The sequence below is a fragment of the Diospyros lotus genome, chromosome 1, assembly GCF_014633365.1.
Source record: "Diospyros lotus cultivar Yz01 chromosome 1, ASM1463336v1, whole genome shotgun sequence".
In the NCBI taxonomy this organism is placed as follows: Eukaryota; Viridiplantae; Streptophyta; class Magnoliopsida; order Ericales; family Ebenaceae; genus Diospyros; species Diospyros lotus.
Window position 1 is genome coordinate 51946892 of NC_068338.1, and position 16538 is coordinate 51963429.

At 35.0% G+C, this 16538-nt stretch overlaps 2 protein-coding genes across 10 annotated transcripts; one reads left to right on the forward strand and one right to left on the reverse strand.

Annotated features, from left to right (window-relative positions):
- Positions 1–483: 483 nt before the first annotated feature.
- Positions 484–6949, forward strand: LOC127805895 (probable arabinosyltransferase ARAD1). Its single transcript, XM_052342728.1, has 9 exons — positions 484–1053; positions 1618–1791; positions 2802–2959; positions 3051–3198; positions 4313–4428; positions 4522–4660; positions 5545–5655; positions 5904–5972; positions 6486–6949. Exons 1-9 carry the CDS (start codon positions 562–564, stop codon positions 6618–6620), a joined length of 1542 nt encoding a protein of 513 aa, XP_052198688.1. The 5' UTR covers positions 484–561; the 3' UTR covers positions 6621–6949.
- Positions 6950–8482: 1533 nt separating this feature from the next.
- Positions 8483–15048, reverse strand: LOC127805850 (splicing factor U2af large subunit B). 9 transcript variants are annotated; one of them, XM_052342661.1, is made up of 13 exons: positions 14837–15048; positions 14103–14353; positions 13684–13818; positions 12455–12525; positions 11753–11832; positions 11592–11636; positions 11430–11489; positions 11053–11113; positions 10858–10970; positions 10152–10598; positions 9529–9664; positions 9197–9264; positions 8483–8866 (listed from the first exon to the last, which is right to left on the reverse strand). In XM_052342661.1, exons 1-13 carry the CDS (start codon positions 14957–14959, stop codon positions 8729–8731), a joined length of 1728 nt encoding a protein of 575 aa, XP_052198621.1. In that variant the 5' UTR covers positions 14960–15048; the 3' UTR covers positions 8483–8728. The 9 variants fall into 9 exon arrangements, with proteins under 9 accessions (XP_052198621.1, XP_052198630.1, XP_052198677.1 ...); XM_052342670.1 differs by having other exon boundaries at positions 11753–11823; positions 14837–15047; XM_052342717.1 differs by lacking the exons at positions 14103–14353; positions 14837–15048 and adding an exon at positions 12343–12379 and having other exon boundaries at positions 11753–11823; positions 13684–13760.
- Between the last annotated feature and the right edge of the window lie 1490 nt (positions 15049–16538).

Here is a 16538-nt window from a genome sequence, read left to right on the forward strand (position 1 = left end):
GCTCTAGCCCACGTTGCTTCTCTCTCTCTCTCTCTCTCTCTCTCTCTCTTTTATGAGTTGTGAAAAAATTTGGATGATTTGAATATGTCGCACTGTACATTTTTTTTGGCTGTTGATATTATTAAGCATTTAAGGTGAAATTTAAGGGCGGGATATATTTTGTGGATGTTAACGGGACATTAGCACTCTATATAGAAATGAAATTATTTTCGTTACAAAGTATTTTGTATCAAACTATAATTTTATTTTTTTGTGAAATAATTAAAATAATATTTTATTCATAGTTCTTTATATGTTTTTTAATTATTTTACTATTTTAAGCTTAAATGTTTAATTAAGCAATTGAATTATGCCTTAATTCTCAAAATCGAAAAAATTCAAATAAAATTAGCTAAATTATTATCCATATTTCTCTTAAAACATGAGATTATTTCCTGATTGAATAATAAATGGTTCTGGCCCCTCGGGGTTCGCTGTTTCAGTTTATATACTCATTGAGCTTCTTAGGAAGGCGTAAAAAGCAGAGAGATCGATCTTTCCGCGGCAATTCTCTCGCAGCAAATGGCCGGAAAATACAGCCACTCGCCCAATTCCCGGTCCAGATCGCCGGTTATCGTTTTCGTCTTCTCTCTGTTAGTCCTCTCTCTCCTATTTTACATCTTCTCCATCTTCTCATCTCCTTCTCGTCCACTTCCAGTCGATACTTCCAGAATAAACCCTAACCCTATCCCTTACCCCGACGCCGAGTACTCCTTCGTCGCCTCCCTCGAGGAATTCCTAGCTGCGAAGTCAAATGGCCAAAGATCTGGAGCGGTTCCGGATGATACTGCTGATTCGGTGACCCTGGAGGCTGTAAATAGGTTGGATGATAGGATATGGAAGACGGAGATGGAGAGGCTATATGCAGGAGACTTACCTTCGCCTCTTAAGGTTTATGTTTACGAAATGCCGTCGAAGTTCACATACGATCTGCTTTGGTTGTTTCAGAATACGTACAAGGAGACCTCTAACCTCACCTCTAATGGTAGCCCCGTGCACCGCTTGATCGAACAGGTAAATGCCGAACTTGTTCGGCTGATTTGCTGAAGAGTAGTTCCTTAATTGCTGATCGATTGAGTTTCTGTGGATTCTGTTATGAATTACATTAAAATCCTTGCAGTGTTGTGTTCTTACTATATTGTGGTATTACTGATTGTTGTACATCGGAATTCCTATTTCCTCGTGCTTTTAATTATTTTTATGATTTTAATCTATTTGACTGATTAATTTATCTCAATTTTTTGACTGGGGTCGCGAGGAAAGAGATCTATTTAATGTGTATTATCTAGAGCTTGTTTGAATTGAATGTCGAACTTTTCAAATTACAAATTGGTAAGTTCCTTGTCTCCTTCCGCAACATACCATCAAGCTGCGGGTCTCTGGCAAAGCATGCAATTCCATTCTTTTTTCTTTCTCTTTTCATTTGTCGTTGGAAATTACTTGAAAAGCACGTTATAGTTTTATCTTACATGCCTCTTCTAACATATTTTTGACCTGAAATAATTTTGCAATACTTAGCTAAACATGGAATATTGGCTTTCTAGTTGAAATGAAAATATTTTACCATTTCTATGGCAGCATTCTATTGACTATTGGCTGTGGGCTGACTTGATTGCATCGGAATCTGAAAGGCTTTTGAAAAATGTTGTCAGAGTTCATCAGCAGGAGGAGGCAGACCTGTTCTACATTCCATTTTTCACAACCATCAGCTTCTTCTTGTTGGAGAAACAGAAATGCAAGGCACTTTATAGGGTGTGAGTGAATTTCTGATTAAAGAATTTGCATTTATGCAATTATTTTTTCTCCTTTTTTTGCAATTCCATCAAACTCCAGAAAATATTTCATTAATATTATATTTCTCATATATTTTATTTTCTACTCTAAGGCATAGCTTAAACTCAACTTGGAAAATCATGGTGCTGCTTGGCACTGTTTCTATTTTTCTTGTAATTGCTGTTTCTTTTCTATTCGAGTACAAATGAACCATTATATGAGGGGTTTGTGCATTGATCATTTACTGCTCCCACATATGATCCCTCACCACTGGCTACAAATTGACAATGTTGTTTCTTGGCGAGTTGGAAATTACTTTTTCTGAGAACTAATAATTAAATGGTATCTATGTGCTTTTAAACCCTACATATAATTTTAACCAAAAACCTCATTGGTTAAAATATTGGACGGAGAATCTCATCAGCTTTCCATTTCCACTATATCTGATAACACAATCCAGATGAAAAGAAAGGAAATGCCACCAGATGAATTGAAGATATATTGCGTAATTTGGTTTTTCATTTTTAGGAATCAATATTTCACCTATACCTGGACTTACTGACATTCTGCAATTCTCCACGTGTGGTAGAGTGAAGAATTTACGTCCCACATACTTGTGCTGTAGATTTTGGTTAGCCTTCTTTTTCTCTGATATTTCCTTCTGGAATTCTAAATAAAATATTTCATGTTTCCATTCAGCTGGCTGAAAAAGCATGTGTCTTAAATATGCATCCCCTTCGACATTTTTTAGATATATGTACTGTAGACTTACAAAAGATTTTTTTTTTTTTCTGTTTTCTGCTTTTCTTTTATATGTTTTGGATCTGAAATGAGTGTACCATTTTCTGGGTATATGAAATGAGGGAAACATGTGAGCCAGAAAGTGTATTAAATTATCTGATTATGGGACTGTTATTAAGTTTTACAACAAACGTATAATTCAATTTTGCTTACTTGCTCCTTTTATATGCATTTAATCATTGATGTAGGAAGCTTTGAAGTGGGTGACAGATCAGCCTGCATGGAGACGGTCTGAAGGAAGAGACCATATACTTCCAGTTCATCATCCCTGGTCTTTCAAATCTGTTCGGCGATATATGAAGAATGCAATTTGGCTACTACCGGACATGGACTCCACAGGAAACTGGTTCTTATCTAACTCATGTTTCAATTAATATGTATAATGTCCAGTATTTGTTGTGGCTGCTGATGACTAATTAGAGTAAAAACATTTTTAGGTACAAGCCTGGGCAAGTTTACCTTGAGAAAGACCTGATACTTCCATATGTCCCGAATGTTGAGTTGTGCAATCTCAAATGCTTAGCAGAAACTGAAGGAAAGAGAAGCACACTTCTATATTTTCGAGGGAGGCTTAAAAGAAATGCTGTAAGAGATTGGTAGAGACTATTAAGTGAATTAGCTCTATTTTGATTTATTAAAGACCTTTTTTTATTTTTTTCTAAGTTTTTGAAGTCTAACTTTTGGAAATTAAAGATAATTCTTGATATATCTTAAAATGGCAGCAAGAATCAGGTAATGTTATGGTAATGAAATGCTCGAAATCAGTTGTGATGGCTGATGAATGGCTATTGGGAGATTGAACAGCATGTGTTCTTTTTTGATGCAGGAGTACATTAAATAGAACAGATTTAACAAACAAAATAGACGGCAACTGTAATTTTTCTAGGCCAACATATTGCCCATACTCAGTTGAACGGAAAGGAGAAGATACATGTTTAACTTGTCATATAAAGATAGTGATAGAAGATGCATGTTACAGTGACACATATTAAGGACAGTGGTTGCAATGTGTGATTATTGCTATTAGCATTACTGAAATCAATTTGTCACAGTTTTTGAAGTCTTGTCAGTCAATTTGTGCATGTGTCAATTTTCCTTGTTAGAAAATTTTGATTGTAATTTCTGTAGGCAATATTATATTTTTTTAGAAATTTGCAAGGCTTCATTTCTGTGTTATTAAGCCTTACTGCCCCCTAATTGGAGGTTATCTTATGGTTGGGAGTCAATAAAGTTTCCTTTAGGAATACTTTCATAGCAGTCTGGTAGTCCAAATAAGATCAAACTCATGATTTTATGATATCTAGCTGATTCTCTTATCATTGAAATGGAGGGATATGAAAAGTGAAGCAATAAGATGATGAAAATGTAAGTTTGTGCTATGTGGCAAAGTGTAACCATAAAAATATCAGTTTGACATGTAACCACAAATCCAGTTATTTATCTTTTCTGTTTATTGTATTGGAGGATGAAGTGCGATTCTCTAATTTGAGCACTTACGGCAATAGAACGCACTGGGAGTTGAGATCACATTTGTTTTGTTTTTGAGTTTTTTAATATTATTAACAGCCTAAGTAATCCAGTGCTTGCCTGGGATATTGGCTTCTTTTAATCACACTTTGAAATAGTTTTGACGTCTGATTGCCTTGTGTCTGTACTTACATCATTGTATTTCCTTTGACTTAATTTGCTTTACTTTCAGGGAGGAAAGATACGTGCCAAACTTGTCGCTGAATTGAGTGGTGTGGAGAGTGTAGTAATAGAGGAGGGGACAGCTGGAGAGGGAGGGAAGCAAGCTGCTCAGGATGGCATGCGCAAGTAAATTCTGGATTGTGTAATGAATTCTTTTTCATACCATTTGTTCTCTGAATACTTTATTGAGGCCGTTGATTTTTTCTTTTTGGTGATTAGGTCCGTCTTTTGCCTAAGTCCAGCTGGTGACACTCCTTCATCTGCAAGATTGTTTGATGCTATTGTTAGTGGATGTATACCTGTTATAGTTAGTGATGAACTAGAGCTTCCTTTTGAAGGAATACTTGATTATCGTAAAGTATGTATATCTGCTCCAAGTTTTCTCTGTTAATATATTAATTTTATTGCATCTTTTCAGATCATGATGATTTGGAAAATTATGAGATATAACCTTTTGTAGATACAAATTGCGGATATTTCTCTTTAAAATATGCATATCTGCTCCAAGTTGTAAAGGTAGTAAATTGCGGATATTTCTTTTTAAAATGTAATAATGTCAATTATATTCTTAATTTACATATATGTATACATACTAAAAAGTAATAAGTTGAGCATAATGCAATTTTTTCTACATCTTAAAGGATGCCATGCTTTAATTGCTCCGGTGCTCTCTCCTTTGCTTATTGCTCTCTTATATCATGTAAGGAGTAGCAATCTACATGTTCTAGATTTATGTTTTAGATGCTACTACTATTCTAGCTGTTGAGTGGTGCTTCTAGTGACGCCTTGAATGGTACTATTCTAGCTCTCTCCTTTGCTTATAGCTCTCTTATATCATGTAACCAGAAGCAATCTACATGTTCTAGATTTATGTTTTAGATGCTACCTACTATTCTAGCTGTTGAGTGGTGCTTCTACTGAAGTCTATCAACCGAAATGAAGTCACAAACCTCTCATAAACTTCCTTAGATTCTTTTCTTTTTGGGGGTTAAAAAGAGGTTTTGTGGCAAGTTTAAAGTTGTCATAGTTTGATTTGAGCAAGAGGACATAACAACAGGGTTGCAGCTTTGTATTGGTAGTATGCACAAATTCTTTTCTTGTTTTCTTTGGTTAGGGCGTCTAGTTTAATTGCTTTAAGAATGCTAACTATTATCTTTCACTGAATTATTTTTATGTTGCATTTAGGTTATGTTCCCATATTTTATCCAAGTCTAATCAACTTTTGTTTGCTTGTAAATGCAGATAGCTCTGTTTGTTTCCTCTAGTGATGCTGTGCAGCCTGGTTGGCTGTTAAGATTTCTAAGAAGTGTTAGTCCTTCCCAAATCAAAGAAATGCAATTGCGTCTAGCTAAGGTTTGTGGCTTTGCAGTTGATCTTTTCTACCCTGCAATTTTCTGCCAGGTTTATCTAACTATTGGTGAATGGTAAGGAATGTATAGCTAGCCATTCTCACAGTTTCAGCTGATTGCAGTTGGGTTGTTCTTATCATTATTTTACATGACTACTGACGATCTGTTAAATTCTAGATTTTCTCTTTTTCTAATAGGCAAACAACTAGGTTACTGATTCTGCTACTACCTTTTCCTCCTTTTTTGTGTCAGTATTCAAGGCATTTTTTATACTCTCATCCAGCTCAACCTTTGGGTCCAGAAGATCTGAGTTGGCGAATGGTTTGTTTCTCTATCCTCCTATCTACCTAATGTGAATTCATTCATTTATTATGCTCTAAAACTTAAGAGTTGAAGAAGTGTGTTTAAAGTTTTAACCATCACTGGGCTTATGATTTGTTGTTTATTTTAAATATTATTATGATTGTTATTTTTTTTTCTGCACATATCAAAATGCAAATAGAACTGAAATTCGTATTGGTAATCTAATTCTGTTGGTTGAGAATACTCACATCAGACCGCTGTCCATTTTTGAGGGGTATGGTTTGTGACTCTTTACAAGGAAAAAAAAATTATGCACCTTAAAAGAATAAGAAGGAATTTTTTTATTTTTTTTTTGGATAAAATATACAAGGATTTGCCGAGTATTAAGACAATGACTAGAAATGAATGAAAATCCAAAAGTCATATAGCCAACCCTACATAGGGAGATAAAAGAAGATTAGGTATATTGTTGTTGAATTGTGCTTTTATGCATCTTACACATGAAAATCTATTATCCAACTTGCTTTTCAGATAGCTGGGAAGTTGATGAACGTCAAACTTCACACCCGGAGATCACAGCGTGTGGTAAAAGAATCTAGAAGCATGTGCACGTGTGAATGCAAGCGTGCCAACATGACAAGCCCCCCAGGTTTACCATTGTCTTGATTGTTGAGCAATAACAAGTGTTCTTATTATGCTAAAAGGCGTTTAATGTTTGGGACGGGTTATGTTCTCCCTCCAAGTCAAGTCACGCCATATGCCACAATGATAGGGAAGGAATTAATTAGCCGATAACATTCTTTAACAAGTGTAATCTATTTGGTGCTATTTAAAAGGAAAACAAAAAAAAATGTCGTATCAAGCTGCAAATTGTGTTAAAAGCTGGACTGAAGCCAGTCGAGTATACTGAATTTGTCTGTTGGACTGTTGTTGGCAGCTTGCATTTCTGTTCGCTAGTTGCGTCTTTTAGGATTGAGAAAATTTGATAGCTCTAAGTGCCATATGAGTCGAAGTGTTAGTGTTAGAGAAATGTTCCTTTTATTTTTTTTTTTGTTTTTTGTTCTAAGTGTGATAATAAAGTTATTTTGGTTTTAAAAGTGAACGAGTTGATGTTATCAAAATTGTTGTCGAATTTATAAATGAAACTTGAGTTATACAAGTTTCAACAATATTAGCTTATTGTAGAATTGTTTGTGTACATAAACTTGTGTTGGCATTCCAGCTTGATCATTTTTACTAAAAAAAAAAAAAGGAAATTTGACAGCGTGGCACTCTGCGCCATTGGCGATGAGCAATTCAAATAAATTTAGTCATTAACAGGATCGTCAACACGTGGGGTTGTGAATAACACATGTGACTTGACTTAGGCGAATGGTTGGATGGCAGACAGCACATGCATCTATAATTAGTTTCCTCTGGCATATTGATGTGCTTTTTTTAAGTGTATTAATTTTTTTATTATAAGGATGTGTCTGTTTGTATTATCTAAAAAATAAAAATCACCTCACGCTTTATAAAATGAATTTCATATAAAGACCCTTTGTAAAATGAATTTCATATAAAGAAGTTTTAAAAGTTTTAAATGCTTGTATTATATGTAATTTTTTTATAAAAAAATTAAGGATGTTTGATTATTTTTATAAAAAAATATGTATAATAATTACATATCATTAGATATTTTTTATAAAAAATGTGTGCTATTAAACAGGGGCTTAAGCGAAATATAATTTTGTTTGTAAAATACAATTTTTACCCAAAAAAAGAGTAAATTCTTAAACAAAATCAACAGAACTCTAATTTTTATAAAATGCAAACCTATAATTATAATAAACTATTTATTGTTATAACAATTTTTTTGTTCGAAGTAGTTATTTAATATCTTTGTATATTTTTTAATCAATTTAACATTCATTGCCTACTTTTAATATTAAAAAAATTAATACCCAATTATTAACCATTTTTTAACAGCACAATAATACCAAGTAAGTCCTTAATTTGTATTACGAGGCCATTTCCGTTTCTTGTTAAGATTGTGCCAACTGCCGGGTGGAAGCGCTATATATATCAGGTATGTCAAGAGGCATGATCTCCTGGATCCAATTCCACCTTATGATTCGCATTTGGGTGATTGGGCAAGTAATTGCAGTTGTACATAAACGCCAACTAAGAAGGTAGTCCCTAGACATTAGGGCAAATCATTACCATTTATACTAAATCACACCCAAATTTATTGTCATTTAAATGATTTGCCCTAAAATTCTGTGATTTATAAAATACGCCTAAAGTCTTGTGTGGTTATAATCAAGATTAAACAAATTAAACAGAAATTAACTGAAAACAGAGGGCAAAAACATTACTAATCTCACCTTTTCTTGTGCACCAAACAATATTTCTCGATGAAGGAACCAAGCCTTAGGACAAGGGTAAATAAATAATACTGCATACCCACCAAAGTTGGTGATCCTTTACGCGGCTACTCAACCCAAAACCAAATTTAGGTTTAGCAATTAGCAGCAGCAGCAAGTACGGAGACAAGAAAGAAGGTTAAGCTGGATGGTTAATGTTCTAAAATATCACAAACTAGAGAGGTTCTACAAACTCCAAATTGCAACAGGCATACTGCAGACACCCCCCCCAACTTCTCTCTCTCTCTCTATAGACCCAACTACTTACTACCTCAACTGAACAAATCCTAGCAAAACAAATAACAGTCAGCATTCACATGCAAATGCAAACTTAATGATAGGAGATTAGATCAAGATGGTAGGCAACTTCTAGCCCTCGTAATCCCCCTGTGCAAATTTGTTCTCTGGATAAAAGACGGCCACAACTTGGTTCCCGCCAAATTTCCTTCCATGCAACCCCTGTCGAGCCTTTGTTGCACTTTCAACATCCACATATTCCAAGAACACCTAAAACAAACGAGAAAAATTTTATTTCCAGTTCGGCGCTTCAAGGTCCCAAGAAAGGGCAGTTAGCTCCCCCACTGTCCTTTTGGTTCTTGATAAATATTCAAAAAAAAAAAAAAATAGAATGATTTCTATACAAACATAATTCTTGTTTATGAAGCAAAACATCAAACACTACAATTCGAAACACCCTCTCTCTCATTAATAAGGGAAGATTTTCTATTTAAAATATTATTTTAAGAAGTAATTTTCCTATAAAGAGTTTTGAAGTTCAATCATGAACCGAAAGCATCTATCTGAGACAGCTTATTTAACTAAATCAAACATACTAACCTTCCCAACACCTGGAGTAGGTTCGCCGTTTGGACTTGGGCGTGGGATGACAAGGTTCGCCAAGGTACCTGCAAATACAATGGAAATTGAAATCCAACTAATCAGAATAGACAAGATATAATAGTCTCAGGTGAGTATAGATAGAAGGTTATGGAGTCTTCTGTCTGTATGTTAGGCCTGATTCTGTATAGCAGAATGTGGGACTACAATAGGCTGTAAAACAGACAGAAAGAATATAAAGTAAATCAACACGTATATGAAAATGATTGGAGAGCAACAGAGAGACGCAAACATGTTTCATGCAAAAGAAAAGGCTCTACTCCAATAATTACCAAATTTTCCACATTCCATTCTCATGTCTTCAAGAATATCCTCATAGTCTTCATCATCTTTAAGTTCATCTGCATTAACCACTTGAGTTAAGCATAAAACCTTGGTCGCCAACGCAGCAGGTTGTAACATGAGCTTCTGTAAATAAAACGGCAGTCAGAAAGGAACAAAAGAAACCTACATCCTGCACTTAACAGCTTAATCACACAAATTGAGAATATATAGGACCATCGGTACAGAAAGTAAGCTAGAATTTCAGAACATTATAATGAGGATTGTTGAAGAGTCTGATTTTGATAAGAATTACAAATTAGAAACTCTTCTGTTATTTTATTCTATTAGAACGACAGAGTAGAACTATTTCATTTCTTCCTCTCAGTTTCTTCATCTTCATTCCATCATTCTTCCTCTTTGTTCTAACTTTCTTGTCTATGCATTCTCATACTCTCTGCAAATCTTCTCCTCTATCCCTTTATTTCCACAGGTATCCGAACAACCCCATAGTTCAACATAGCAAAATATAAGCAGCCTGGTTTTTACTTATCAAAAAAAAAAAAAAAAAAGCAGCCTAGCCAGGTTCAAATTCCGCATAGGCACCACCACAAGATGCTCAAAAAGTTCATACCTGCAATGCTATTTGTTGTTGTGCATGCAATAGGACACTCTCTTGCTCAGGTTTTGGTTGGGTTGCACCCTGGTTAGCACGTCTTACTGTAAGAGTTTTATCACCCATTTTAATTCCATTTAAAGCAGCACAAGCAATATCCGTAACTGAGAGGTCCTGATAAACACAGAATGCATAGCCTTTTGAATTTCCGGTTTCTCTGTCCTTCACAAGATCGAAACCACGAAGAGGCCCAAAAGACTCCAGCAGTTCCCTGACTTGCGCTTCAGTAAAATAATAAGGAAGACCACCCACAAAAATGCGGTCAGGACCCTCAAGACCACCAGCAGACCCTGGTGTTAGCCCAACAGCAGCTAGGTTCAAATTCGGATTAGGTTGACTTGGTCCGAGTGTAGCAGCCAGTGATGGATTGTAATCACTAGGTCTCCTTACTTTAACTGGTGCTCCCTGCAAACAATAATATTTAAGGCAAGTAAATATAAGAGGCAGACGAAAAACATAAAAACACAACAAATACAAAATTAAGATAACATGGGTCAGAAAAATCAAAAAGGAGATTCCATTGTGTGCACAAAACTCGAGGGGCATTTTTCCTACCCGTGGGTAATAGGAAGAGAAAACAGAAAAAGAAAATCAAGGTATAAACATTCAAGTTTAAAAGATGTAAGGTGCCTTCCAGATCCTGAGCCAGAAACAATTCAAATACCTCAAAGATAATACCATCCAAGGCCATGGCATTGCTGGCTTCCTCAACAGATCTCATCTCCACAAAAGCAAACTTCTTCTCGTGGTTTATATATACATTGACAACGGCATCTCCTGAGCACGAAAATGCAGAGTGAGGATCTACATAAACTAAAAGCAGGTACTCATGAAAAATGTGGCAAAACAACTTTCTAACCTGGACCAGCAGTGTTTCCTCCAATTACAGACATAACATGGCTGAAAAACGTTGCCACAGACTGCATAAAAGTTTTAAACATTACATAAGCTCTCTATGTTCCAAGAAATCAATTGAACAAAAACCACAACAAAGAAATAGAATCAAGTTTAACAAGCACCTCATAAAATAACAGTTAGAAGCCAAGAAACTAATAATTGTATTTCATGCAGGAGTGCAGGTGCAAAGAACACAAAGAGAGTACTTCGGGAATTCTTTACCAGAAAAAGATAGCAGAGTAGAAATGTTATGAACATCACAAAACTCCACAGTATCCATTACAAACAAAGACAAGGGAGAAAAATAATGCAGTTGAGCAAAGCGATTAAGAGGAAAACCTGTTCATTTGCAGTAGGGGGGAGGCCACCAACATACACACGCCGAGCATGTCTAGTAGCCTGCATAACATTTAATTTGTAAACAAAGAAAAATGGGGCAGAACAATAATTAGATTATGAAGCAGAAGCATTAACGGGAGAACAATGTTTGATCCTGCCAACCTGTTGGGTCATTGCCTGGACGGGCATAACAGGAAGAGCTCCAAACTGTAACATAGAAAGAGAAAAACAAAAAGACAAAGATAAAGTTAAAAGAAATATTTGTCAATGATGTAAAATTATAAAATCAATAGAAAAAAATATAGGATCAATAGAAAATGTACCTGGCCAGATGCTAATGGAAACATGTTTGGAAACATTCCAGGAATGGCCGGAGTGGTACCAGGGATCTGACCTGCAAATGCTAACCAAATTACATCATAAAACTAAATGTATCATTTCCAGTAGCATTAGACAAGAAACACATTTACTTCACCTCAGATAGCTCAAAAGCTTAATCGAAGCCTAGACTCTTGCAGAAAAAATATATCAAAAGAAATGGAAGGAATAATACATCATATTCAAGTACGGGAGGAAATATGTGTAAGGCTACCAAAATAGGCAATAGTTGCCGGATGAAGACGAACAAGAACCATCAAACTGGTGCATTGATTCCTCCTTGTACATTAAAGCTACAGAAGTCGGCTCACGCCCATTGTCAGCACAGTGGGGCTAGTAGCCCAACCTTGCCTTCTTACAACAAAGATAAGACATAGAAACAACAAACAAACACCAAACACAAGAAACAACCAAAAAACCCTCTCAGTTTCAGTATTATTTCACCAATTAAACAATTAAAAGTAAAATGATGCAGCACCTCTATTGGAGACCTAGGTTCTAAATCACGAATAAAAGAACAAACAAGTATGCTTACCAAATGACACCATGCAATTTGATACGAACTTTCCACACTATATCAAAAACAGAAACAGAAAACAGCAGTTAACAAAATATAACAATTGAATTGTAAATGACGAGACAAGTACCTGCAGCAGCTGCAGCACCAGCTAACATTGCAGTAGGAGGCGGTGCCATGTCAAAACCACTGATCCTTTTGCTGGAAGCATAAACTATTAATATAAAGCTCTACAAGGAACAATCTACAAAAATGAAGTATAAGAATGTTTATAAAACATAAGGTGTTGAAGACTTCTGTTGCAATCTTGCAAGTGGTCAGGTATAGGAAAAACTTAAATGATGTTAAAGGGTCCGGCCATATAAGAAAATATAAAATTAGAAATGGGGCTATCAATAACAAGGTCAGAGTGGCTCCTTTTGAATATAAGATGCAGGATAAATGATTAAAGATGGTTTAATAATGTGGCAAAGACCAATAGAGGCCCCTATGAGGAGAGTTGATGTAATGGAACGAGTAGTTAGCAAAAGTGATAAGAGGAAGACCGAAAAAGACTTGGAAGCTAACACTTGGGTTTGATATTAAGTATAAGAGCCTTACAATAGATAAGGTGGTATGATGTTGTTTATGTGAAAGGACTCTAGTATTTAATACCTCATGCTGCATAAAGCAATGTTCCAGAAGCCACAGATAATTTGACGCCTTAAGAATCCAATACTTCAAAAATATATTTAACATTGGACTCAACATGTAATGACAGGCTGAAGACAGATATGCTTTTTTACCTCACCACATTTAGAATAGGAAAAAAGAAAGAAAAGAAAATCATGCTTCCTTCAACATAAAAAGAGGACTGGGAATAATGGAGAGAAGGAAAAATGACCTTTAATTGGTCTTTCACTCATTTCTCAACATACACATTAGACATTCTTTTTATTTTCCTGCATGTTCAGTAGAGATCAGAAATTCTTTTTATGTAAGACACATACCAAGTCGGGATTATATAAGGATGTATATATTCAAGCTATTGACCTAGATAAATAGAAGACATTTTCCCAATCAATGAAAACTCCAATAATATTTTGCAATGGACCTCACAAAGCTATGCAAAATTAGCCAAAAGTTATTGTAACTACAAATTTCTAGTGTAAAAATTAAGTACTGTAATTCTCATTCCCCAAATTAAGACATCAAAAGCATCCAAACAGTTTTTTTTTTATTTTAAATAGTCGTGCTGTTTAGACTTCATATGCAAAGGGACTTTAACAAAATACAAAACTTCATCAACTAAAATACTGTAAATTCAAAGCCAACAAAATCCATTTAACAAATTAATAAAAGAAAAGTTGCTTCACTAACCTTTTTGAGCGTGAACGAGACCTAGATCTTGATCTATGTGATCGCGAACTTGATCTATGAGATGATCTTTCCACGGAACGAGATCGGGACGTATGTTTATGCCCGTCCTCTCTGTCCCTGTCATAATCTCTACGCCTACAATAAAATTGAAGAAAAAAACTTAGCTCAATGTCTTATCAGCACATTGAACTAAAATACCTTCTGAGAAGAAAATTTTGCTCAGCATGGCATAAACAGATGCAGCAGAACAGATATAATACAGCACACTTGCAAAAAAAGGAGGCTACTCCTAACAGAAAAATTATGAGACAAGTCATATTGCTGACAACTCCCCATCTGCAGAAGTGCTACAAACATCTAGGGAGTAAATTCCCAAAAGAGTCAACCAAAAGCACAAAACAAACGTAGAGATACTTTACCTCTCATAGTCACGACTCCGCTGGAGATCATCATCTCTATCTCTGACCCTTTCCCTTCTCTCACTCCTTTCCCTGTGACGGTCTCGGTCTCTGTCTCGGTGATGACGGTCATGATCTTTGTCTCTATCCCTCTCTCGATCCCTTCCCCTATCTCTATCTCTGTCTCTATCCCTATCCCTTTCCTTGTCACCCCCTTTGTCTCTTTCTTTCTCTCTGCTTTTTGAAGATCCTCTTTCGCGTTCCCGGGAGTGCTGTAAACATAAGAAATACCACATTTAAAAAATGATGATGATAATCACAGCAGCAGCAATGAAGTTCTGTTTGTGCCAAGAATCAAAAGCTTGAATTTGGATTCCATGCCGCCAAACGCGACTCACCATCTAAATTGTACGGAACCACATATTCCACAAAAGCGGTTCAAATTTTTTCTTTTCTGGACCTCTATCAGCAGAAGCCAATTTCAAACGGAACATCAGAAAACACTCGGTTCATCCAAAAGCACAAGATCGTGCCAAGTGCCTTAATTTTATCTAGCTACAAATAAACGAATTCCAGAACAACATACCAACCAGACAGCATCCCTAAATTCTACAGAGAACCCTCAATTCATCGCAAACCCTAAAACTACGATCCATGCGACTCGCAAGTCCTCGGACCGCGATCTCCCCAGTACAGCAACAAAAACTAGCTAAAGCACATGCATTCATGAAAGAAAAGGTACAGGTAAATAATACCTGAGACTTGGAGTCACTGTAATCATCGGCGCCGCCATGGCTACCACCGCGAGGCTGAGGTGATGAGCCATAGTTGTCGAGATCTTCTCCGTTGCCCTCGTACCTACCTTCGTAGTCCGTCATCGTTCCCCTCTCTCTCTCTCTTGCCCTGGACTTTCTTGGTGCGCTGCCGAACGGGTTCGATTGCTCAGAATTATTAGGGCTTCGCGATGTGGTCAGCCCCATTTATCACAACGCAGCTCGAAATGCGGCCGGGTGAACCCGACCCTCTCTTGGGCGTTTCGGCCCGTTATTTTAGGAAAGGATCATGTTGGACCCGGATTGCTACCTGCAGTCGGGGCCCACCACATAAAAATTTCTAATTTTTAATATTTATATTTATCTACACTACTATATAAGTAAATATTTTTTTGTTGTAAAGTTTATGTGATAAAATAATTTTTTAAATATTTTACTTAAAATATAATAATAAGATTTTAACTTATAACTCAAAATAATAATTAATTTTTTAAACAATTTTACTACTACCCTAAATTTATTTCGTCTTAAATTTTGTCTAAATAAATTATAATTGTCAAACATCACCGAATAAATTTTTATTTTTGTTAGTTCGATTACTAAATTGACTAAAATATTGAAATTAAAATAATAAAATATGTTCAAAAACTAAATTGAATTGACCATATAAATACAAAAATTGAAAAAATTAAACAAATATGAAAAAAAATCAAACCAATCGAAAAATAAAATAAAAAAATATCCTTGTTTACATTTTAATTAATTCAGTTATTTTAATTTTTTTAATATGAATATTGAATTGAACCAAAATAATCAAAATTATTAATTTTAAAAACTAAATTGAATCGACATTTTAACTTGAACCGAATTCAATAATTTTGATCAACTCAGTATAATTATTTAGGTCAAATTAAAATTTTACTTACTCCTACAAAATACTAATTAAACACTAATAAATGTATTTTGTTTGTCCTTAATTGGTCCTCAATATTATCCTTAAAATCATGAAAAATGTTATTGGTACACTTATTTTGTACATCTTAAGCTACATAAGGGGGTATTATGACAAAGAATCATGCTAGATGTATATTACTTTTGTACATCTTATGTTACATAAAGGAGTATTATGACCAAAATACCCCTCACCTCACATGCGTTTCACGCGTCTCATGAGAGATTTTGTTGTCATTGATACACCTTTATGTAGGCTAAAGTGTACACAAAGGTGTACCAATAGCATTTTCTTATAACAAAAAAATCCCTCATGAGGCGCATGTAAGGCGCAGGATATTTTGATCATAATACCCCCTTATGTAGCCCAAAACATACAAAATGAGTGTACATCTAGTATGATTCTAAAATTATTTTATAATAATTATAAAATTAAAGAAGGAATAAAATTGGCAAATAATTTAATTAGTTAATGATAAATATATTATATTTTTACATAAATAAATAAATAATTTAATTATTTGAATATTAATTTGTATTTTATCTAAACATAAAAAATATTTAGTACTTCAATCATTAATTAAAAGACATTAATTATTTTATTAAAAACAATAATTAGTACTGCCTTATTATTAATAAGTAGAGTGATAATACATGTGACTTAAGGAGAATGGATGGGAGACAGCACATGCTTAGCGTTGGATCAATCTCGTTTAATCTATACTTAATTCGC

Excerpts from the sequence above, each read along its gene's own strand:
- LOC127805895 (XM_052342728.1), top strand. The coding sequence starts at position 562 with ATGGCCGGAAAATACAGCCACTCGCCCAATTCCCGGTCCAGATCGCCG. Across the intron at positions 4,429-4,521 it reads GCTCAGGATGGCATGCGCAA|GTCCGTCTTTTGCCTAAGTC; the intron begins GTAAATTCTGGA and ends TTTGGTGATTAG. Across the intron at positions 4,661-5,544 it reads GAATACTTGATTATCGTAAA|ATAGCTCTGTTTGTTTCCTC; the intron begins GTATGTATATCT and ends TTGTAAATGCAG.
- LOC127805850 (XM_052342661.1), bottom strand. The coding sequence starts at position 14,959 with ATGACGGACTACGAAGGTAGGTACGAGGGCAACGGAGAAGATCTCGAC. Across the intron at positions 12,526-13,683 it reads TCTCGTTCACGCTCAAAAAG|CAAAAGGATCAGTGGTTTTG; the intron begins GTTAGTGAAGCA and ends TTATGCTTCCAG. Across the intron at positions 9,265-9,528 it reads AATGGAATGTGGAAAATTTG|GTACCTTGGCGAACCTTGTC; the intron begins GTAATTATTGGA and ends TTGTATTTGCAG.